The sequence below is a fragment of the Vipera ursinii genome (assembly GCF_947247035.1).
Source record: "Vipera ursinii genome assembly, chromosome: 1".
NCBI classification, from domain to species: Eukaryota; Metazoa; Chordata; class Lepidosauria; order Squamata; family Viperidae; genus Vipera; species Vipera ursinii.
This window is the reverse complement of record NC_139512.1, coordinates 297,820,976-297,845,064: the sequence shown is the minus strand read 5'-3', so window position 1 is coordinate 297,845,064 and position 24,089 is coordinate 297,820,976. Positions and strand designations below refer to the sequence as shown.

General features: G+C 39.0%; 1 protein-coding gene across 1 annotated transcript in view; it reads right to left on the bottom strand.

The window, feature by feature from the left end:
• GLP1R (glucagon like peptide 1 receptor) overlaps positions 1 to 24,089 on the bottom strand; it is a gene marked incomplete at its 5' end in the record, with an annotated part of 114,460 nt that overhangs the window by 42,685 nt on the left and 47,686 nt on the right. The window contains 4 exons of the mRNA XM_083349632.1: positions 5,414 to 5,573; positions 6,801 to 6,954; positions 11,707 to 11,813; positions 14,157 to 14,257. Coding sequence (XP_083205758.1) covers positions 5,414 to 5,573; positions 6,801 to 6,954; positions 11,707 to 11,813; positions 14,157 to 14,257 — 522 coding nt within the window. The remainder of the gene's footprint in view (positions 1 to 5,413; positions 5,574 to 6,800; positions 6,955 to 11,706; positions 11,814 to 14,156; positions 14,258 to 24,089) is intronic.

Genomic DNA, 24,089 nt, shown 5'->3' with positions numbered 1-24,089 from the left:
TTCAATTTACTTTACTGCAAAAAGATCATACTTCTAATCCTGGGGAAATAAATCTCTCACAGGCCGAGTATAAAATGAGCATGATTTTCTCAAGGGAAAAAAAGAAAATAAAAACAGAAGATGGATCACCACTAAGGTGTTCAAATATCATTTAGGGACTTTCGCTATTTAGGGCCTGGGATTTGCTGCAAAATGGCACACTGAAAAACATGGTGGTCTTGGGTAATTTGGAAAGTTGGAAGACAGGGAATCTTACTTTATATATTTCCTTATAGAAATCAGAAATTAGACTGAATTATTACATACACAAGAGGAAGGAACAAATTCTATTTTTGTTTAACTAGTTGACTCTTATACCTTACGTTATGCCTACAAAATGGGATTTTAAAACTTCTGTCTTACGATAGTATCATCTCAATAAAGAAAACAGACGATAACTGCAGTACGTTCAGTATCCCAAAGGTCTATTGATCACAGCAGGGTAATTGTGCATGATTCAGAACTCCTTGTGTACAAAGATAATTTTGGGGTTTTGCTCTAAACAAATTACACAATCCCTTTTGCTTCATTTAATGTTCTGTTTCCAGCTCATAACAGGCACAGACAGCCTCTGTTCAGAATGTACCATAGTTAGCTTTCTGGATGATAACCACTGAACTCAAGTATTGCTAAATATAATCTGCAATCAGAAATATTTCAGTTTAGCCTTTTATGTTTTTTTGTAATGCAGTTGGGTCTCTGCTAAACAATTAAAATAGTTTTTTTCCCCTTCCATTTCAACTTTCTTAGAAAACTGTCCAATAAGTTTAGTACAGGGCTCATCATTTTGCATGTTTTTACTTTCTATAACTTTAAATAATAAACAGCAAGTAGGCTGTTATTGCCTTTTGGTACTGTCCATAGGGTTTTCATGGCAAAGATACTGGAGTGGTTTGCCATTTCCTTCTCCAGTGGATCACGTTTTGTCAGAACTCTCTGCTATGACCTGTCCGTCTTGGGTGGCCCTGCACGGCATAGCTCATAGCTTCATTGAATTACACAAGCCCCTTCGCCACGACAAGGCAGTAATCCATGAAGATGAGCCCCTCAGGTCGGAAGGCGTCCAATATGCTACTGGGGAAGGGCAGAGGGCTAGTACTAGTAGCGCCAGAAAGAATGAAGCGACTGGGCCAAAGCCGAAAGGACGCTCAGCTGTGGATGTGTCTGGTGGTGAAAGGAAAGTCCGATGCTGTAAAGATTTTTTCTCCATAGGAACCTGGAATGTAAGATCCATGAATCAAGGAAAACTGGACGTGGTCAAACAAGAGATGACAAGACTGAACATTGACATCTTAGGTATCAGCGAACTAAAATGGACAGGAATGGGTGAATTTAATTCAGATGACCATCAGGTATACTACTGTGGGCAAGAATCCTTCAGAAGAAATGGAGTAGCCTTCATAGTCAATAAAAGAGTAGGAAAAGCAATACTGGGATACAATCCTCAAAATGACAGAATGATCTCAGTTCGAATCCAAGGCAAACCATTCAATATCACAGTAGTCCACGTCTATGCCCCAACCACCAGTGCTGAAGAGGATGAAATTGACCAGTTCTATGAAGCACTACAGCACCTTATAGAACTAACACCAAAAAATGATGTTCTTATCATCATGGGGGATTGGAATGCTAAAGTAGGAAGCCAAAAGATAACTGGAATAACAGGCAAGTTTGGCCTTGGAGTGCAAAATGAAGCAGGGCACAGGCTGATAGAATTTTGTCAAGAGAATACGATGGTCATAGCAAACACTCTTTTCCAACAACCCAAGAGACGGCTCTACACATGGACATCACCAGATGGTCAATACAGAAATCAGATTGACTATGTGCTCTGCAGCCAAAGATGGAGAAGCTCTATACAGTCAGTAAAAACAAGACCAGGAGCTGACTGTGGCTCAGACCATGAGCTTCTCCTTGCAAAGTTTAGCTTTAAACTGAGGAAAGTACGGAAAAAAACTAGGCCACTCAGGTATGAATTAAATCATATCCCTGTTGAATATACAGTAGAGGTGACAAATAGATTTAAGGAATTAGATCTGATAGACAGAGTGCCTGAAGAACTATGGACAGAGGTTCGCTACATTGTACAACAGGTAGCAACCAAAACCATCCCAAAGAAAAAGAAATGCAAGAAAGCAAAATGGCTGTCTGAGGAAGCTTTGCAAATAGCTGAGGAAAGGAGGGAAGCGAAAGGCAAGGGAGAAAAAGAAAGATACACCCAGTTGAATGCAGAATTCCAGAGTATAGCTAGAAGAGATAAGAATGCCTTCTTAAATGAACAGTGCAAAGAAATAGAAGAAAACAATAGAATAGGGAGGACCAGAGATCTTTTCAAGAAAATTGGAGAAATGAAGGGAACGTTTAATGCAAAAATGGGCATGATAAAGGACCAAAATGGCAGGGACCTAACAGAGGCAGAAGAGATTAAGAAGAGGTGGCAAAATTACACAGAAGAACTATACAAGAATGAGCTTAACGTCCCTGATAATCACAATGAGGTGGTCACTGACCTCGAGCCAGACATCCTAGAATGTGAAGTGAAGTGGGCCTTAGAAAAGCTGAGCAACAACAAAGCTAGTGGAGGTGACAGTATTCCAGCTGAGCTATTCAAAATCTTAAAAGATGATGCAGTAAAAGTGCTACACTCAATTTGCCAGCAAATTTGGAAAACTCAACAGTGGCCACAAGATTGGAAAAGGTCAGTTCACATTCCAATTCCAAAGAAAGGCAGTGCCAAAGAATGTTCAAACTATCGCACCATTGCACTCATTTCACATGCTAGTAAAATTATGCTTAAAATCCTACAAGCTAGACTTCAGCAGTATGTGGATCGAGAACTACCAGAAGTGCAGGCAGGATTTCGAAGAGGCAGAGGAACTAGAGATCAAATTGCCAACATACGCTGGATCATGGAGAAAGCTAGGGAGTTCCAGAAAAACATCTACTTCTGCTTCATTGACTATGCTAAAGCCTTTGATTGTGTGGATCATAACAAACTGTGGCAAGTTCTTAAAGAGATGGGAGTACCAGACCATCTTATTTGTCTCTTGAGAAACCTATATGCGGGTCAAGAAGCAACAGTGAGAACTGGACACGGAACCACTGATTGGTTCAAAATTGGGAAAGGAGTCCACCAAGGCTGTATACTGTCGCCCTGCCTATTTAACTTATATGCAGAGCACATCATGAGAAAGGCAGGGCTAGATGAATCAAAAGTTGGAATTAAGATTGCCGGAAGAAATATCAACAACCTAAGATACGCAGATGATACCACTCTAATGGCAGAAAGTGAAGAAGAACTAAAGAGCCTCTTGTTGCAGGTGAAGAAGGAGAGTGCAAAACTTGGGTTGAAACTTAACATTAAGAAAACCAAGATCATGGCATCTGGCCCTCTCAATTCCTGGCAAATAGATGGGGAAGAAATTGAGGTAGTGACAGTTTTTATTTTCCTGGGCTCCAAGATCACTGCAGATGGGGACTGTAGCCAAGAAATTAAAAGACGCTTGCTCCTTGGGAGGAAAGCCATGGCAAATCTAGACAGCACACTAAAAAGCAGAGACATCACCCTGTCAACAAAAGTGCGTATAGTCAAGGCTATGGTCTTCCCAGTTGCAATGTATGGCAGTGAAAGTTGGACCATAAGAAAGGCTGAGCGCCAAAGAATTGAGGCCTTTGAACTGTGGTGCTGGAGAAGACTCCTGCGAGTCCCTTGGACTGCAAGGCGATCAAACCGGTCAGTCCTAGAGGAGATCAATCCTGACTGCTCTTTAGAAGGCCAGATCCTGAAGCTAAAACTCAAGCACTTTGGCCACCTAATGAGAAGGAAGGACTCACTGGAGAAGAGCCTAATGCTGGGAAAGATCGAGGGCAATAGAAGAAGGGGACGACAGAGAATGAGGTGGCTGGATGGAGTCACTGAAGCAGTAGGCGTGAGCTGAAATGGACTCCAGAAGATGGTAGAGGACAGGAAGGCCTGGAGGAATGTTGTCCATAGGGTCGCGATGGGTTGGACACGACTTCGCAGCTAACAACAACAACAGGCTGTTATTAGATCTATGCAACAGCCCAATTTATTTTCTTATGAATACTTCATTGATTATTGGTTGTGACAGAACATAATATATTCACCTTCCATACATCATGTGTACTTGGAAAGGTCACATAAATAATATGCAGGTGATCATTTAGATGAATTTTACAGTGTACTCATTTAGAATGTTCACATAGGAATGTAAATCTGTGGAAAAGGCCCCATCAAATCCATTCAAGATGTATTTTGAAACTGTACCCCACTGGCATTTAACACAATACAGGCTAGACTGTATAAACTAAGAATCTACATTGATTCTACAGTCCAAAACATATTGGGAAGCTTGTCTTGTATATTCTGCACCTGTGCAGAAATATGTCACTGTTTAAAAATGATTTGATTAATGAAATGACAGGCTACCAGATAATGTAGATTTACAGTGAAGCATTATGTTGTTGTTGTTAGCTGCGAAATCGTGTCCGACCCATCGCGACCCTATGGCAACGTTCCTCCAGGCCTTCCTGTCCTCTACCATCTTCTGGAGTCCATTTAAGCTCATGCCTACTGCTTCAGGGACTCCATCCAGCCACCTCATTCTCTCTCGTCCCCTTCTTCTATTGCCCTCAATCTTTCTCAGCATTAAGATAGGATAGCATTAAGAAGCGTTATATATTATCTTAAAGATTTGCCTGATTATATAACGCAACATGGTAGTAAACATAACAAAAAAATGCCTCTGAGCCATGAAATAGAGATCTATACCACATGATCCCAGGACAGTGCAGCCATCATAACTGCAAACCAGTTGCCAAGCATCTAGATGTAAATCACATTGACAATGGGAATGCTGCAATGGTCATAAGTGTGAAAAATGGCTATAAGCAGGGCTTTTTTTCTCATAGAATGCTCAGAACGGAGTTCCGGCAACATTTTTGGATGGAACCTTGTAGGGTAGGCAAGACAGGTTGTATGACATGTGTGAGTTCCGGCACCTTTTTCTTTTACAAAAAAAGCACTGGCTATAAGTCACTTTTTTCAGTACTGTTGTAACTTCAAAAGCTCACTAAACGAACTGTTGTAAGTCGGGGACTACGTGTAAGGCTAGTATTAAAAGTAAAGCAAATGATCCTCCTCCTCACTGATGGTGCTAGAGAATTCAGAAAAGCCTCTGCATTATTTCTGAGCATGTTCTTATTGAAAGGCTCTTCACGGGTGTAAAAGCAAAGTGGATCCAAAGATCAATATTTCTTTGTAATAAAAAGCAGTATTTCCTCATCCCACGTCTCCTAAAATACTAAACCAAGAAATACCATATTTGAAAAAGAGACAGGAAAGCCTACTTACCCCAGCCAATACCAAGGTAAAGTCGAAAGATTCTCTGCTCAGAAAATACTGAGAGGGCTAGTAGAGTGTACAGGTACATTCCTTCCACCAGTAGCCAGTAATAGTTTGCAGTCACACAATACTGCATCATCACAAAAATCAGACGGCAGCTAAGTGACTCCTGAGAGAGCAGAGAGTTGAGTAATACTTTAGGTGCTGCAGACTAGGAAAAATGTAGAGTGCACATGAAACCACAATGCCACAATGCCCTCACAGGTTTGATAATAGAGCAGCAACCTTTGGAGACTGTCAACATCAGGCTAAAAAATAATCAAATTCAGTAGCAGATATTCCTTCACTATACACCCCTTTACTATGCCTATTTAATCTATTTTCTTAGCTGCCTTGAAGCATTATAATGTTTTCATCCATGTCCAAAGGGACATTTCTATTCTGCCCAACAGGCAGCTTCCCTTATGCTCATCCTCCACAAAAAATAAAAAATAAAAAAATCACTCAAGATACGAGACCTCAGTTGAACAATCTGGGTTGTGGCAACAGAAGCTGCCAGAAAAGGAAGCAGAGATGCTTTGTGAAGGCAAAACTTTGCCTCTGCCAAAGTACATAAATTCTCTTTTTTCAACACTGCAGCGTTGAATATGCCTCATCATATTCTGAAGAGATTTCGGAAAGGCAGTATGTTCTCCTTCTGTCTGTTTCTCTGGGTTTATTCTTCTCAGAATATAAGCCATTGTTCAAAAATAAAACTTTGAATAAAAATAAGAACTACCATTTCTTCTGAAAATGTTAGCAACTACATTTCCAATTACATCTTATATCCTGGTTCCTCTCTCAGACAAAAGTGGGTTGATTTATATAGAATTGGAATGGGGCTAGACCAGGGGTATCAAACTTGCAACATCGCGTGACGTGTCGTGACTTTTTTCCATTGCCGGCAATGGGGTGGGCACGGTTTCACCAAGACACATCCGGCTCACAGTTTGACAACCCTGGGCTAGAGTGCATTATGTGGTTATTTCAATCTTTTTTTGATGAGAAAATGATGTCTTTTTCAAGGAATATTTCTAATCATATTTGTTAGGATAGTAATTAAAAAGCACAGGTGTTGGACATGTTATCAAGATTTACCATTTTAAGGATGATCTTCTAAGCACTAACAGTTGCTTTTGGACTTCTGAAAAGTTTAAAAAATAATAAAAGAAAATGGAAGTGAAGAAGAAATCTTATCCATAAGGGAACTGAAAGGGATTTCTATTTTAAGTATTTTCATCTATAATCATATGTAAATCTAACAAGCTTTCCACCAAAAGTAAATGTACGCTTTAATGCAAATATATTGCAATCACATACTTCTGTTTAGGAAAATATTTTTAGCCTTATCATATACCTGGTAGGAAATTACACTCTCCCACTGTTGTTGACGAGGGGCTGTCTTGTACATCCACGTGAGCATGGAGTCCTTAATGAAGATGGACACAGCACGTAGGATAAATGAAGTAAAAAGGTTCAAGTGAATGTAGTTCCTGGTGCAATGCAGATGCCTGTAAATATAATTACGATGCTTAAATTCACTTGAAAACGTGTAGGCTGTAATGACTGTCAAATGAGGAACTAAGGGAGCTCTGTTCAAAATTGAAATGTGTACATGAGCTAGTTACCTGTTGAGTTAAAAAATGAATTTGTGGGCTGCTCTCATTTCTGAAACGAAAAGCAAACTACAGATACTAAAAAATATGGTGAACTATAAATGGGGTACCATTTTCTATAGTATTCAAAGAAAAGGGTTTAAAAACAAAGCCTTAAAATTGAGTTTTAAGTCCCGTAGGTAAAGATTTAAAAACCCATTGTGTAAAACACGCTTAGTTTAACTGCGCTGCACATTTCTGCAGGAGATTTTGACAGCAGCATCTATTCCCATCAAGAGAAATCATGCTATTTACCAGCAATTGTTTCAAAGGCAAGAGAGGAGTATTACTGATATAGCACTTAAGAAAGAATTGCATGCACACAGTAGGAATAAGTGGAACATGATTTGACTTCTGGGATCCCAATAAGCAAAAAATGAAAATTCATTATGAGCATTAAGTTAAGAGAACATAAATTTCAACATGTCAAAAAGAAAAACTTAATTCAGTGACTAAACCTTTCATCATTGCAGCAGCAGTACTTTACTTCAGAACTCCTTCTACTAACTTATTTGTTGTTAGCTGCGAAGTCGTATCCGACCCATCGTGACCCTATGGACAACGTTCCTCCAGGCCTTCCTGTCCTCTACCATCTGCTGGAGTCCATTTAAGCTCACGCCTACTGCTTCAGTGACTCCATCCAGCCACCTCATTCTCTGTCGTCCCCTTCTTCTCTTGCCCTCAATCTTTCCCAGCATTAGGCTCTTCTCCAGTGAGTCCTTCCTTCTCATTAGGTGGCCAAAGTATTTGAGTTTTAGCTTCAGGATCTGGCCTTCTAAAGAGCAATCAGGGTTGATCTCCTCTAGGACTGACCGGTTTGATCGCCTTGCAGTCCAAGGGACTCGCAGGAGTCTTCTCCAGCACCATAGTTCAAAGGCCTCAATTCTTTGGCGCTCAGCCTTTCTTATGGTCCAGCTTTCACTGCCATACATTGCAACTGGGAAGACCATAGCCTTGACTATACGCACTTTTGTTGACAGGGTGATGTCTCTGCTTTTTAGTGTGCTGTCTAGATTTGCCATGGCTTTCCTCCCCAGGAGCAAGCGTCTTTTAATTTCTTGGCTACAGTCCCCATCTGCAGTGATCTTGGAGACCAGGAAAATAAAATCTGTCACTACCTCCATTTCTTCCCCATCTATTTGCCAGGAATTGAGAGGGCCGGATGCCATGATCTTGGTTTTCTTAATGCTAAGTTTCAACCCAAGTTTTGCACTCTCCTTCTTCACACGTAACACGAGGCTCTTTAGTTCTTCTTCACTTTCTGCTATTAGAGTCGTATCATCTGCATATCTTAGGTTGTTGATATTTCTTCCGGCAATCTTAATTCCAACTTTTGATTCATCTTGCCCTGCCTTTCTCATGATGTGCTCTGCATATAAGTTAAATAGGCAGGGTGACAGTATACAGAATTGCCGGACTCCTTTCCCAATTTTGAACCAATCAGTGGTTCCGTGTCCAGTTCTCACTGTTGCTTCTTGGCCCGCATATAGGTTTCTCAAGAGACAAATATGATAGTTTATAGTTTATAGTTTATTATATTTGTATACTGCCCTTCTCCCGAAGGACTCAGGGCGGTGAACAGGACACATATAAAATACAAAGTACAAAAATTAAAAAGAGAATTAAATACAAAGCCCGAGCTAAAATAATAAATAATAATATAAAACCACAATAAAAAACCCCCAACACATCCCCCATCAAGCCAGGCCGGCTTGTTCAAATAAATAGGTCTTCAGATCGCGTCGGAAGGAGCGAAGGTCAGGCGCCGTCCGGAGCTCAACCGGCAACTGATTCCATAAGTCCGGGGCTGGTACTCCCATCTCTTTAAGAACTTGCCACAGTTTGTTATGATCCACACAATCAAAGGCTTTAGCATAGTCAATGAAGCAAAAGTAGATGTTTTTCTGGAACTCTCTAGCTTTCTCCATGATCCAGCGTATGTTGGCAATTTGATCTCTAGTTCCTCTGCCTCTTCGAAATCTTGCCTGCACTTCTGGTAGTTCTCGATCCACATACTGCTGAAGTCTAGCTTGTAGGATTTTAAGCATAATTTTACTAGCATGTGAAATGAGTGCAATGGTGCGATAGTTTGAACATTCTTTGGCACTGCCTTTCTTTGGAATTGGAATGTGAACTGACCTTTTCCAATCTTGTGGCCACTGTTGAGTTTTCCAAATTTGCTGGCAAATTGAGTGTAGCACTTTTACTGCATCATCTTTTAAGATTTTGAATAGCTCAGCTGGAATACTGTCACCTCCACTAGCTTTGTTGTTGCTCAGTTTTTCTAAGGCCAACTTCACTTCACATTCTAGGATGTCTGGCTCGAGGTCAGTGACCACCTCATTGTGATTATCAGGGACGTTAAGCTCATTCTTGTACAGTTCCTCTGTAATTTTGCCATCTCTTCTTAATCTCTTCTGCCTCTGTTAGGTCCCTGCCATTTTGGTCCTTTATCATGCCCATTTTTGCATGAAACGTTCATCTCTCCAATTTTCTTGAAAAGATCTCTGGTCCTCCCTATTCTATTGTTTTCTTCTATTTCTTTGCACTGTTCATTTAAGAAGGCATTCTTATCTCTTCTAGCTATTCTCTGGAATTCTGCATTCAATTGGGCATACTTTCTTTTTCTCCCTTGCCTTTTGCTTCCCTCCTTTCCTCAGCTATTTGCAAAGCTTCCTCAGACAGCCATTTTGCTTTCTTGCATTTCTTTTTCTTTGGGATGGTTTTAGTTGCTACCTCTTGTACAATGTTGCGAACCTCTGTCCATAGTTCTTCAGGCACTCTGTCTATCAGATCTAATTCCTTAAATCTATTTGTCACCTCTACTGTATATTCAACAGGGATATGATTTAATTCATACCTGAGTGGCCTAGTGCTTTTCCCTACTTTCTTCAGTTTAAGCCTAAACTTTGCAATGAGAAGCTCATGGTCTGAGGCACAGTCAGCTCCTGGTCTTGTTTTTACTGACTGTATAGAGCTTCTCCATCTTTGGCTGCAGAGCATATAGTCAATCTGATTTCTGTGTTGACTGTCTGGTGATGTCCATGTGTAGAGCCGTCTCTTGGGTTGTTGGAAAAGAGTGTTTGCTATGACCATCGTATTCTCTTGACAAAATTCTATCAGCTTGTGCCCTGCTTCATTTTGTACTCCAAGGCCAAACTTGCCTGTTATTCCAGTTATCTTTTGGCTTACTACTTTAGCATTCCAATCCCCCATGATGATAAGGACATCATTTTTGGTGTTAGTTCTATAAGGTGCTGTAGGGCTTCATAGAATCGATCAATTTCATCCTCTTCAGCACTGGTGGTTGGGGCATAGACTTGGACTACTGTGATATTGAATGGTTTGCCTTGGATTCGAACTGAGATCATTCTGTCATTTTGAGGATTGTATCTCAGTATTGCTTTTCCTACTCTTTTATTGACTATGAAGGCTACTCCATTTCTTCTGAGGGATTCTTGCCCGCAGTAGTATACCTGATGGTCATCTGAATTAAATTCACCCATTCCTGTCCATTTTAGTTCGCTGATACCTAAGATGTCGATGTTCAGTCTTGTCATCTCTTGTTTGACCACGTCCAGCTTTCCTTGATTCATGGATCTTACATTCCAGGTTCCTATGGAGAAAAAATCTTTACAGCATCGGACTTTCCTTTCACCACCAGACACATCCACAGCTGAGCGTCCTTTCGGCTTTGGCCCAGTCACTTCATTCTTTCTGGCGCTACTAGTACTAGCCCTCTGCTCTTCCCCAGTAGCATATTGGACGCCTTCCGACCTGAGGGGCTCATCTTCCAGCGTCATATCGTTTTGCCTTTTGGTACTGTCCATAGGGTTTTCATGGCAAAGATACTGGAGTGGGTTGCCATTTCCTTCTCCAGTGGATCACGTTTTGTCAGAACTCTCTGCTATGACCTTTCCGTCTTGGGTGGCCCTGCACGGCACAGCTCATAGCTTCATTGAATTACGCAAGCCCCTTCGCCACGACAAGGCAGTAATCCATGAAGGGGCTACTAACTTATAGGTAAAGGTAAAGGTTCCCCCGCAGGTGCGTGCTAGTCGTTTCTGACTCTAGGGGCCGGTGCTCATCTCCGTTTCAAAGCCGAAGAGCCAGTGCTTGTCCGAGGACGTCTCCGTGGTCATGTGGCCGGCATGACTAGACGCCAAAGGGGCACGGAACGCTGTTACCTTCCCACCGTAGTGGTCCCTATTTCTCTACTTGCATTTTTACGTGCTTTCGAACTGCTAGGTTGGCAGAAGCTGGGACGAGTAACAGGTGCTCACTCTGTTATGTGGCACTCGGGATTCGAACCGCCAAACTGCCAACCTTCTGATCGACAAGCTCAGCGGCCTAACCCACTGCCAATTTATTAAAAGCAATATTCATACCAGTTTTCTAGTGCAGCTTTTCCTGTCCCACAAATCCACTCAAGACAAACTATATTTTGCTTCTTAAGCCCATACTTTGAAAATTTCCCAACTAACAAATGAAGTTTAATTTTTATGCCACTTCTAATTTTTCATCATTACATTTAACTTTTGAAATTAAGCATCAAATACCAGATATTTTCATACACTAGAATTCATTCTTTTTAGCCACATGGCTTACCTGAACCAAAGGAGGATGCCTGTTGCTATAACAAGGGCTGAGAAAGACAGAGCATATCCAGTGGTGTAGATGACAGAAAGGAATAACAACCATCTTCCTGATGAGTCCTGAAAAGGGTAACGCAGAAATAGCTGAAATAAAATTACCAGACTTTTCTTGTTTTGTTGCATCCTAGATTGTTTCAAAGGAGCAGACAGAAATGCAAAGCCAATAATTTTACATGGAAACACAGAAAAAAACCCTGACCCCAACATACCAGTGCACAATATTCAATCAATCAATCAGAATAGATTTGAAAGGGACCTTGGAGGTCTTCTAGTCCAACACCCTGCTCAATCAGAAGATTCTATACAATTTGAGACAAGTGGCTGTCCAGTCTCTTCTTAAAAACCTCTAGTGATGAAGCACCCACGAGCTGTTCCATTGGTTAATTGTTCTCACTGTTAGGAAGTTTCTCCTTAATTCCAGGTTGCATCTCTCCTTGATTAGTTTCCATTCATTCTTTCTGATCTTGCCTTCTGGTGCTTTGGAAAGTAAGTTGACTCCCTCTTCTTTGTGGAAGCCCCTCAAATATTGGAGTACTGCTATCATGTCATCCCTAGTCCTTCTTTACTCTAGACTAGCCATACCCTATTCCTGCCACCATTCTTCATGTTTTAGTCTCCAGGCCTTTAATCATCCTAGTTGCTCTTTTCTGCACTTTTTCCAAAGTCTCAACATCCTTTTTGTAGTATGGTAGCCAAAATTGGTTGCAGTATTCCAGGTGTGGTCTTACTAGAGTTTTGTAAAATGGTACTAATATTTCACGTGTTCTTGATTATGTTCCTCTGTTTATACAATCCAGGATTGTATTAGCTTTTTTGGATGCTGCTGCACACTGCTGGTTCATATTTAAGTGATTGTCCACTAGCATTCCAAGATCTTTCTCACAGTTATTATTTTTGAGGCAGGTTTCACCTAATCTATACTTATACCTTTGTTTTTTTCCTGCCTAAGTGTGAAACCTTGCTTTTCTCCACATTAAATTTCATTCTCTTGGATAGGGCATAATCTTAATTCTATTCTATTCTATTCTATTCTATTCTATTCTATTCTATTCTATTCTATTCTATTCTATTCTATTCTATTCTATTCATTTACTTACTTACTTACTATCTATATGCGTCTTTTGGGCAGCTTTCTAAACAAAGGTGAAATACTCTCATAAACATCTAATAGAGGGGGAGAAAGGCTCTTGCACTTGTATTAAACAATTCAGTTTTTCTGAATGTAGTTTACAGCAATAGCGATCAGGCATGTCAAATTCGCAACGTCACGTGACGTCACGTGACATATCGGAGCTTTTTCCCCATTGCCGGCAATAGGGTGGGTGCGGTTTCGGCGTGACGCGTCCGGCCTGCAGGCCAGCAGTTTGACACCCCTGCCATAGACATCCAAAAGAACAGATAGGAATTTCCTGCATTTCAATCAATATTAATTTAAATTTGCAAAATAGCTCCCATACGTTATTCATCTGCATTTTTCTAATACTTATACCACAGCAAATAAACACTTACATTTAAAAGTTGCTCTTTATTTGCTAGAGACCTAACATAACTGAAAAGATATTGTTATTGTGCTCCTGTCAAGCATGCAACCTACACAGAAGCTTCTAGTTGATAACACTTGGGAACAAAATGACTTTTGACTTGATCTAGGTATGTCTTCATAAGAGCATATACCAAATTCATGCTAGGAAGTGAGCAACCTTTGTTATTTCATCTCAACTAAAGGAATTTCTTAGTTACTTTAGCATGGTTAAGGGCAAATAATCAAAAAGGCACGAAACAGAACATGTCTCACTACATTCCAATTACTTCCCAAGTATTGATTTATTTTTTTCAAACAAATGATATACTTTCCCATTCAACATGAGATTCGGGATGGCACAGAATTAAAACAAATGACATACTATAAAATAAAATATCAAAGCCTTGAGTTATTTGTAAAAGCAATAAAGGTAGGCTACAATTAAATAAATAAATGAAATGCAGTAAGACAAAGAAATTTCACCAGGTGGAATTCAATTTCCCTTTCTCGTTTTCATTATCTTCCTGGAAGATGAAACCAGAAGAAATTATATCATTTTGTCAATGTATTATCTTGCTCTCTCTATATCACCTACTCAAGTGGTTTCCTTAAAGGTTTTTCAAGTTCTAACTTCAGTTTCACTGCAATTATCAGTATCACAAGCCTGAAGGACACAACAATCAAGAATATTATGTCACATCTCCCTGTTTTCAATCCCACTAAAATTGTGAAACAATCCAAATCATTATATAAGAACTAATGGAAGATTCCACGCTGTTACAGTTAACAGAAAACTTTATTTTAAGACACTACCACAGCACCGAGAGCAAAGAATGTAGCATTTTGGCAATAGATTCTTCAAACAAATATTGTTTGCTTACTTCATCAGGAGCCATACATGCAGAAATGTTCCTCCACGGATTGGTGGAATTCTCCTCCATCAGCCACGTCCCTTCCAGTGTACAGAAACGATAAACTTGCCCTGAGCAACAAGGATACAATGAAAATGCAGGTGATAGAAAAGCCAAATGCAATCAAATCAACTGCAAACAGTTAAAATCTTAGCTAGGGGTTGCCCACAATATTAATACATCCCTGACTAGAGTGTAAATTATTTCTTATGTGTTTTGGGAGTCCAAGGCAAATTGAAACCCGAAAAGTGGAATTGAGTTTGTGGACTTCAAATCTTTGTGACAATCTTGGCGAGCAAAGTTTCTCAGCACACTAGAGGTTTAACTCTGTATAAATTTAAAACCAATCTATTCCCAGAATCAGACCATTTGTAGTGGAAACAATTTCTCTATCACCAGATAAAAAAATAGTATTTGATGGGCATGCAAGAAACAATCAAAATAGTATTTGACTGGCATGTAAGAAACAATCAAATTACTTTGCAGCCTAGTGTTTTCTGTGCTGCTGATATAGCATTATATTCAACTAACTATATTTCATAAATTTTGCTGCAGTATTATTAAATAAGGAAATCATCTTATGTTTATTATAAAGTTGTAATATTTAATGTCTAAAAAGAAGAAATGCCACAGGACATGCCACCCATTCTTGAGTTTTAAATCAAACTAGTCTGCTAATACTCAGTTTTGTCTAGTGGATAAAGCAACAAGCTAGAAAACAGGAGAACGTGAGTTCTGTTCCCACCTTAGGTCTGAAAACTGGCTGGGTAATTTAAGGTAGTCACTTTTTCTCAGCTCAACTCACCTCACAGAGTTGTTGCTGTTGTGGAGAAAATAGGGGCAGGAAGAGTGGTAAGTAGATTTTCTGCCTTGAGTTATTTATGTATACAAAAATAATAATAAAGGCAGGATTAAAAAAATCTTTAAAACTCCACATTATGTAGATACTCATAGGAATATCCCATTATTTTACTCTACATATTCCAATATTCAGGATTCCTACAAAAAACAGGACTGATTTGCCTGATAGCGTTTATCTAATATAAGCAAACTTCAGATTATCCTCAAGGCAATCTTCTTTAATCTGATGCCTTTCAAATGTTCCAAGCCAATTTTATTTCAGGCTGCCTTTATTTAAGAGTCTTATTTAAGAGATTAGGGCTAATAGTTGTTCTTATTAGCCTTTTTGAAAAACACAAAAAATGGTTTATTGAAATAACATGGTTTTAACATTCTTTTTGCTTATTCTTTTTGCTGCATATTTCATTTATTTATTTCATTTTATTATTTTAATCCCATTTATATACCGCCCTTCTCCAAAGACTCAGGGCGGCTTACAATTTAAGCACAAACCAATGTGCTTAGCAATAGCCTTCATTCTATGTATATTTATTTATTTATTTATTTTATTGCATTTATATACCGCCCTTTCCCTGAGGACTCAGGGAAGTTAAAAATCAGCCATACAAAAGTTAAAAAACCAATTTAAAAAAGATTAAACTAACCCTGTGCAATTAAAAAAACCCAATTAAAATAAATTTCTCCTCAGCCTGGGCCCGAGAGCTCAAAGAGCCAGGTCTTCAGGCCCCGGCGGAACGATCGGAGGTCTGCTTATTAGGGTTTTCGCCCCCCCCAGCGGCATTATTACAAAGTCAGCTTATTGCCCCCAACAATCTGGGTCCTCATTTTACCTACCTCGGAAGGATGGAAGGCTGAGTCAACCTTGAGCCTGGTGGGATGCGAACCTGCACTAATTGCAGGCAGCTGGTGTTACTTAAGGAGGCATTAGCCCACTGCTCCACCAAGGCTCTTTAACACCAATATAGTTTTTTTTTACTGAAATGCTTTTTGAAAACCGTTTTAAAACAAATAACCAGACTTTGTATCCAAAGGGATATTAACAAAAATACTTACTATTGTGTATAACTGCTGTATTATAGATACTTACAACTTGCCTTAATGTTTATCATGTCCAAATCAAGAATACTGAATAATTCCCTAAATTCCATACATAAAAACATGTTGCTCCCAGCTGGCCGGCGTCTCTGCTCCGAACTTCTTGGAGCAGAGCCAGGCGTCTGCGAACCATCCCTGCCTGAAGAAAGGACTATGGTTTAAAGGAGCAGGCAGAGCGGTACAAGAGGGAAAGGTGAAGAGGATTATACTATACTCTCGAGCTTGTTGGACTTTTTAAACTTTAAGTGAAAGTGCGTTATAATTGAGGACTAAAAGATGGCGGCGAAACCTCCCCCTAAAACTCTTCGGAGTGGTGGATCCTCGCCGGTGCAACAATCATCACTACAGGCGTTGCACCTTCCTGAAGCACTGACATCGAAGGATTTGCGAGATGCTTTGGATAAACATGCCCAGGTACTTTTGGAATCAATTAATCAATCAATTGCTGATAAATTTGCACAGATGGAGGAGAAATTGGAGAAATTGGAGGAGAGAATGGAAGAGAGGATGGAACAGAAGTTCAGCGTGATGAAGGTAGACATTTTGTCCTCAGTGCATAAAGTGGCGGAATGTGTGGAAGATTTAGATGAAAAAATGGATGATCTGGCTCAAAGGAATGCTATATTAGAAGTAAAAGCACGGGAGAATGAAAATGCAAGAGACAAAATGGAAAGGGAGTTAAGCCTTGCCCAATATTACCAGATGCAGTTTGCTGTCAGAATCAGAGGTTTAAAAGAGAATATTAAAGAAGATTTAAAGCAGCTGATCTCTGAGGCTCTCGAAGTGGTATTGAACCAGCCAGCATCTGAAATAAGAGCAGCTATGGATAAAGTGTTTCGGGTGAATTCATGGATTGCCAGACAGAGAAAGTTGCCTAGAGATGTGGTGGTTTATTTTGCAAAAAGAGAAATTAGAGATCAAGTTATACAAGCTGCCTATGATGCTAAAGTTGTGATTGCTGAACAAGAAGTCTTGGTTTTAAAAGAAATCCCTCCAAGGATTTTAAGGGGAAGGAAGGACTATACATTTCTCGTGCATGAGCTTAAGCAAAGAGATATAAGGTTCAGATGGGAGATTCCAGATGGGCTGATGGTGATGCATGAAGGTAAAAGGTATCGGCTGATTACTGTGAAGCAAGCGCGTGATTTCTACAATAATGTATTAAAAGCAACCCCATTAACACTTCTGGAAGCTGTAAAGGGATCTGGAGAAGGAGAACATCAAGAGGATGAAACAGAGGAAAATGGTGCTGGAGGAGATCAAGCTACAATTTCTTTGGATGATCCTAGAGAGCAAAGAGTAACGCGTGCTGCTTTAAAACGAGCAAAGAAAATAAAAGAACAAGATCAGCAAAAGTCTTCAGATTCTTCACAACGTACTCATAGCCAAGCAGTGGGAGGAGCACGGCCTAAAGAAGTTAGTCCTATCAAAGCTGTGGTCCAAGAGCTTTTGGAGGATATGCATGGCAACTAAATTTTTAACCTGGAATGTTAATGGACTAAATTCACCACAGAAGAGGAAGAAAGTTTTTCAATATTTAAAACAATTTAAGATAGATGTTATATGTCTGCAAGAAACGCATATTAGAGTTTTGGATCAAAAGCACTTACTGAACTCGAGGCTGGGTACGCAATTTGTTGCTTCTGCAGAGAATAAGAAAAATGGAGTGGTTGTTTATGTTAAAAGTGCCTTAACAGCAGACTTAATTGAAGCAGATAAGCATGGAAGATATGTTATGATTGAGCTGTTGTTAGAAGGTAAAAAGACGCTTTTAGTTGGATTATATGCACCTAACCAACAACAAGCTGACTTTTTTAGCTTACTTCACACAAAGCTTACCCAGTTGGATTATAAATCTTTTATTTTTATGGGGGACTGGAATGGTGTTTTGGATGTACAGTTGGATAAGGCTGGAGCTTTTAAGCGCATTCCAAGTCATGCTAGATTGCCTAAATCTTTTTTTGAAATGAAGGACGACCTGGAATTGCGAGATATTTGGCGTGAGAGACACTTGCAGGAGAAGGATTATACTTTTTATTCTGACAGACACCAATCTTTTTCGAGGATTGATTTTATTTTGTTGACTAATGATTTTTTTTGAGAACTAAAAAGGTGAAGATTTGTGCAAGAACTATCTCTGACCACAGTCCAGTTTGGTTGGAGATTGATAAGGAGAAAAGAGATAGGCGCTCGTGGCGCGTAAATGAGAATTTGTTTAGAAATCAGAGAAATGTGGAAGAATGCAAACAGCGGATGAAGGATTTTTTTGAGATTAATATGAATAAGGGTACCTCTATGGATATGGTTTGGGATGCTAGCAAGGCCTATATGAGAGGGGTGTTGATATATATGAATAGATATAGACGTGCAGTGGAAACTAGAAGGAAAGAACTGGAGAATGAAATAAAGGAAAAAGAAAAGGCTTTGATTTTGAACCCAGAGGATGTGAAGATCAAGGAGGCTATTAGACTGCTAAGAGGACAATTTGATAAATTAATGGCTGATCAAGTGGCGACCAATCTGCGGTTTGCTAGGCATAATACTTTTTGCAACGCTAATAAACCAGGCAGATGGTTAGCTTATAGACTGAGGAAAAAACAAAGGGCCTCTAATATAGATAAGATTGAGTATAAAGGAAGGGTTGTGTTTCAACAGAATCTTATTAAGGATGCTTTTGTGGATTTTTATTCGAAATTATATACTAAAGAGGAAATTAATGCAAAAGATATTGATATATACTTGGAGAATGCTAGCATCCCGGTTCTTACGCAAGTACAAAAAGAGGGGATTAATCAACTGATTACAGAAGAAGAAATTTTTACAGCAATTAAGGAACTGAAGGTGGATAAAGCATCAGGCACGGATGGCTTGACTGCGGCCTATTATAAAAATTTACAATTAGAGATGATAAAACCGTTAAAGGAACTGTTCCAGACAATCCAGAGGGGGGGAAAGGTGCCACCGTCTTGGAGAACAGCTTTTATCTCTTTGATTCCGAAGGAAGACCAGGATGCTACTCAAGTTAAAAATTACAGACCGATATCGCTTTTAAATACAGATTATAAGATATTTGCTAAGGTTTTGGCTAATAGACTGATGAGGGTTCTGCAACAGGTGATTCATGGGGATCAAACGGGGTTTATTAGTGGTAGGCAAATGAAAAATAATGTGAGACATATAGTTGATGTGTTAGAGTTTTTGGAAAGGCACAACCAGATCTCTGCAGCGCTAATCTTTTTAGATGCTGAAAAGGCCTTTGATCAATTGAATTGGCAATTTTTGTTGAAAGTTTTAGACAAAATGGATTTTGGGGAAAATTTTTTACAACTGATTAGGGCATTATATCAAAAACAAACTGCCCGAATCATAGTTAACAATAGCCTGACAGCAGCATGTAATATTGAGAAGGGCACAAGGCAAGGGTGTCCGTTATCGCCCTTGTTATTTGTATTAACATTAGAGATATTATTGGTTAAGATTCGGAATTCGGGAAAAATTAAGGGGATACAAGTTGGAGATCAGGACTATAGATTGAGAGCATTTGCAGATGATCTGGTTGTTACAGTGACCCAGCCAGAGAACTCTGTTGTGGACCTGATGGAGATAATAACACAATATGGGAAGGTTTCTGGATTTAAAGTAAATACACAGAAAACTAAAATTTTGGCTAGAAATATGACAGTTTCACAGAAGGCTCTCTTAGAAGGATTAACTGGATTTGAGATTGTTAAAAGGGTTAAATATTTGGGGGTGATTTTGTCGCCCTCTAATACAAAGCTATATAAAAATAATTATGAAAAACTATGGGGGAAAATTCAAAAAGAATTGGAGAGTTGGGAAAAACTGCAATTGTCTTTGTTGGGACGGATTGCAGCAGTGAAAATGAATGTCCTGCCCAAATTTTTATTTTTATTTCAAATGATACCGATTCTTAAGAAAGATTCTAACTTGGAGGAATGGCAGCGTGGTATCAATAAATTTGTGTGGGCAGGGAAAAAGCCACGAGTTAAACTTAAGATTATGCAGGATACTCGTGAGAGAGGTGGCCTTAAATTGCCTAATTTTAAACTATATTATGAAGCTGCTGCATTAGTAGGAATAAGCGATTGGATTAATTTGACGCAACCGAGGTTATTAAATCTTGAGGGCCATGATTTGTTGTTTGGCTGGCATGCATATTTGTTGTATGATAAGAAGGTAGATACTGTGTTTAGGATGCATATTTTAAGGCAGGCATTGCTGAGAGTTTGGAAGAAGTATAGACATAAGTTAAGCAGCAAGATACCATTGTGGGCAATTCCAAAACACGCAATAGAAAATATACATGCTGGTTTCAAACATGATGTGACTACGTACAAGGAAATTTTAAGCTTGGAAAGGAATGTTTGGTGTTTGAAATCATATAGCCTCTTGCGAGAAGAGAAGGTTGTTCAAACTTGGTTTCAATATATTCAGTTACGGGCCAGGTGGAAAGAAGACCAGAAAAATGGATTTGCAATGACTGATGAAAATTTGATAAAGCAAATTAGAAATCAGGGACCAGCACATATCAAACGGATATATCTTGCACTGATAGAGATTGATTCAGAAACAGAGCTTGTTAAGGATTGTATGATAAAATGGGCCCAAAACATTCAGGAAGTTATTACAATGGACACGTGGGAAAAGATTTGGGTGAGGAATGTAAAATTTACTCAAGCTCAAAATCTAAGAGAGAACTTTTACAAAATGTTTTATAGATGGCATTTAGATCCTAAAAAGCTTGCAAGTATGTATCCGAATTACCAGCCTAAATGTTGGAGGTGTGGTGATGAAGATGCAACATATTTTCACATATGGTGGACATGTAAGAAGGTTAAGGTTTTTTGGATAAAAGTCTGGTGGAATATGCAGAAGATTTTTAAATGGAGGATAAAGTTTTGTCCGCAATTTTTTTTGTTGGGAATAATTGTCGACGCTACAGTTGTGGACTCCAAGTTGATGTTGAACTTAGTTACGGCAGCAAGACTTTTGATAGGTCAATATTGGAAGAAAGAGGAACTGCCGACCATAGAAGAGTGGACTTTAAAGGTTTCCGACCTGGCAGAGATGGCGAAGATTTCGGCCTATTTGAAAGATCATTCGCAAGAACGTTATATTATGGAATGGAGAAAATGGATTGAGTTTATCCAGAACAAGTATAGGGTTAAGAAGTTTTATGTAGCATTCGAATAAGTCTTCTTTCGTTTTTTTTTCTTTTTCTATTTTAGTTTTTTATATATATTTAATATTGCTAAGGTTTGTTTTATCCTATATAAGCTAGAGAGTGATGGATTTTAGAATTTATAGTTGTTAGTATATGGTTGTTTATGATTGCTTTTTTATATATATATACCTTGTATTTAGCTCTGGGAAGTCGGGGGGGAGGGGGGGAGGGGGGGAGGGAGGGAGGGAGGGGGGGAGGAGGGAGGGGGGGAGGTAGGGGGGAGGAGGGAGGGGGAAGGGGGGCTTTTTAAAGGAAAACTGTATTTTAAAACTTTTCAATAAAAAAAACATGTTTCTATTTTTCATAGACTCTCTCCCTTTTAAAAGTTCAACCTTCTCTGAATTTTCTATAAGTTCCTATTGTAGTTATGCCTATCCTTCCCTATTGGACAGTTCAGCCATAACTGGAAAACAAATTCCCTCCTTCTTGTTCATAATTGTTTTTTTACAAGGAAATTCTAGAATACTGGCAGGGCATTTTCAATTCATTGTACAACTTGACTTTGTGTCAAGCCAAAGCAACCAGAACCACCTGTGAAGACTTTCAACAAGAGTTTCATTGCCAGTCAACTATATTACAAGAATCTCACGAAACTGACTGGATTCCCTTGGAAATTGCAAGATAAGGCTTCAAGGATTCTGGGGTGGTAAGGCCTGTGCTGTTTCCTGCAGTGCAATGACTTCAAACCTGGGCCCCTCTTAACATCTCCAGTCTAACTGGAGATTCCACTTGATATTCAGTGATCTCGGACAGAAATAAGGCAGCAGCTACTTTTGCTAGCCAATGACAATATTGCTCAGTCTAGTCTTTCTATTGTGGCTGATCCAAACCTCCTAAACTAGGAACTTGGGGAAAAACAAATTGTTAGGCATATGGTGTTAGCCTACAATGTTGGGTTGAAAATATATTAACCATGATGTTATGTCTTTAAGATGTTAATTGGCCAATGGGTGTGTAAGTGTTCTCATGGCCATAAGAGGGAGCTAGTAATGTAGCTTCTTTCTCTCTCTGAATTCACTGCTCTCTACTGTTACTGTTTTTGCTCTGTTACCTGAACTGTGTATTGATCTCTGGACCGGTAAGAAGACTTTGTATTTTGGATTACTACTTGGACTGTTGATTTTTTGACTGTGCATTTTTGTTTTTACACCACATTAAAGTAAACTACTTTTTGCTTTTACAACTCAGTGTACTCTTGTGTTTACTGTGTGACTTTTACTGCTCTCAGTACCCTTCCTTGTCTGTGCAACTCTTTGGTAGCACAAGGAGATCTCTGCACAACAAATTCCTTAACACAAATTAAGACAGCTTGAGATTCAAATTTTCTCTTACTCTACTAACAAAGTGTTGGATGTTTTCAACAACAAAAAAATTCCACACCTATAAGAATCCCCCAGCTTCCCACCTTAAAATTTCAATAAAAGACAGTAGAAATAGCTCAGCCTTAACAGTGCAGTTCCTGCTGCTCTCTGCTTATTTACTTCGTATGTTTTATTATCAAATTAGTGCAAGTTTGTTGCTGATGTGGTTACCTAGTTGGGTTATGAAATGTCTGCAAGCAAAGAACCAAACTCAATGAGCACTCTGCAATAAAAAAACTCTACAATAAAGTTTCTGATTTTGCAATGGAAATCTAAAAAAAAATATTCCAAGGACATGGCATTGTAGTCTGAAATAGTTTTTAATTATGTACTTTTGTATTATAAACCAAAATAAAAGATAGTTTAAAGCCTCCCAGGCAGATACGGTTTACATAGGATAGTGTTTTCTGGATAATGAAAGCTGAATTCCATCTATTCTCTCAGCATGGGGTCAAATGATTTAGGAAGCAGTACTGGGCCATAGCAAATTAAAAGATCTGCCATGTAATTCTGGACTTAAGTCAAATTATCAGAGGGTTAGTGTAACTTTATGAATATACTGGTGCTGGTGATCTATAAACAACTTTAAGTTAATGTCCAATTGCTAAGCTCTTACTTCTTCTTGGGGATCTTATTTTTCTTGTAATATTGTTTAGAACCACAGAAATCGAAAAGCATTTAAATCTTATTCAAAGGGGAGCAATATTCCAGAAATTATGCTGTAAAACTACACAATTAGGCTAGGGCTTTGATTTATTTAAGTTTCTGATGGAACATTATTTCAAACAAGGTTAGTTTTTTAGAAGCAACTCTCTTTGAGCCTATATGCTAGAATTCCGTGTCAATTACACCTTATTAATATTAAATGTTTAAAGCTATGGAGTGGTGCCTAGAATTCAAGCAGTCCCTATACGCACATAAAAGAACAAGAAGGGAGGACAACAGTTAGATCTGGAGTTAATGTCATCATTTGTCTTGTTCTGTGATAAGCTTATAAATCAAATCAAATGTTACAGCTGGCTAAAGTCTTTTGAATGTAGGAAAATGTGTTATCACATGCCAGGAGGCTCACAAATATTTTATCAGCTAGCTCTTTCAAATGCTTTCCCTGTTAAAATAGCCAACCTGATTGGTATTTTTGTGCAGCTGCAGAACAGAAATAGTGAGAGATTAGTCACCCAATTGTCCTTCAAAATAAATTGCCACATAATTTATCTTTGAAACAAATTACAGCAACTCATAAGACTATCACAATTTATCCAGACAAGGAAAGACAAACTGACAGACAAAGCAGAGTAGAGTTTTCTCTCCGTGCATTGTGTGTGCATTTTGAACATTGAA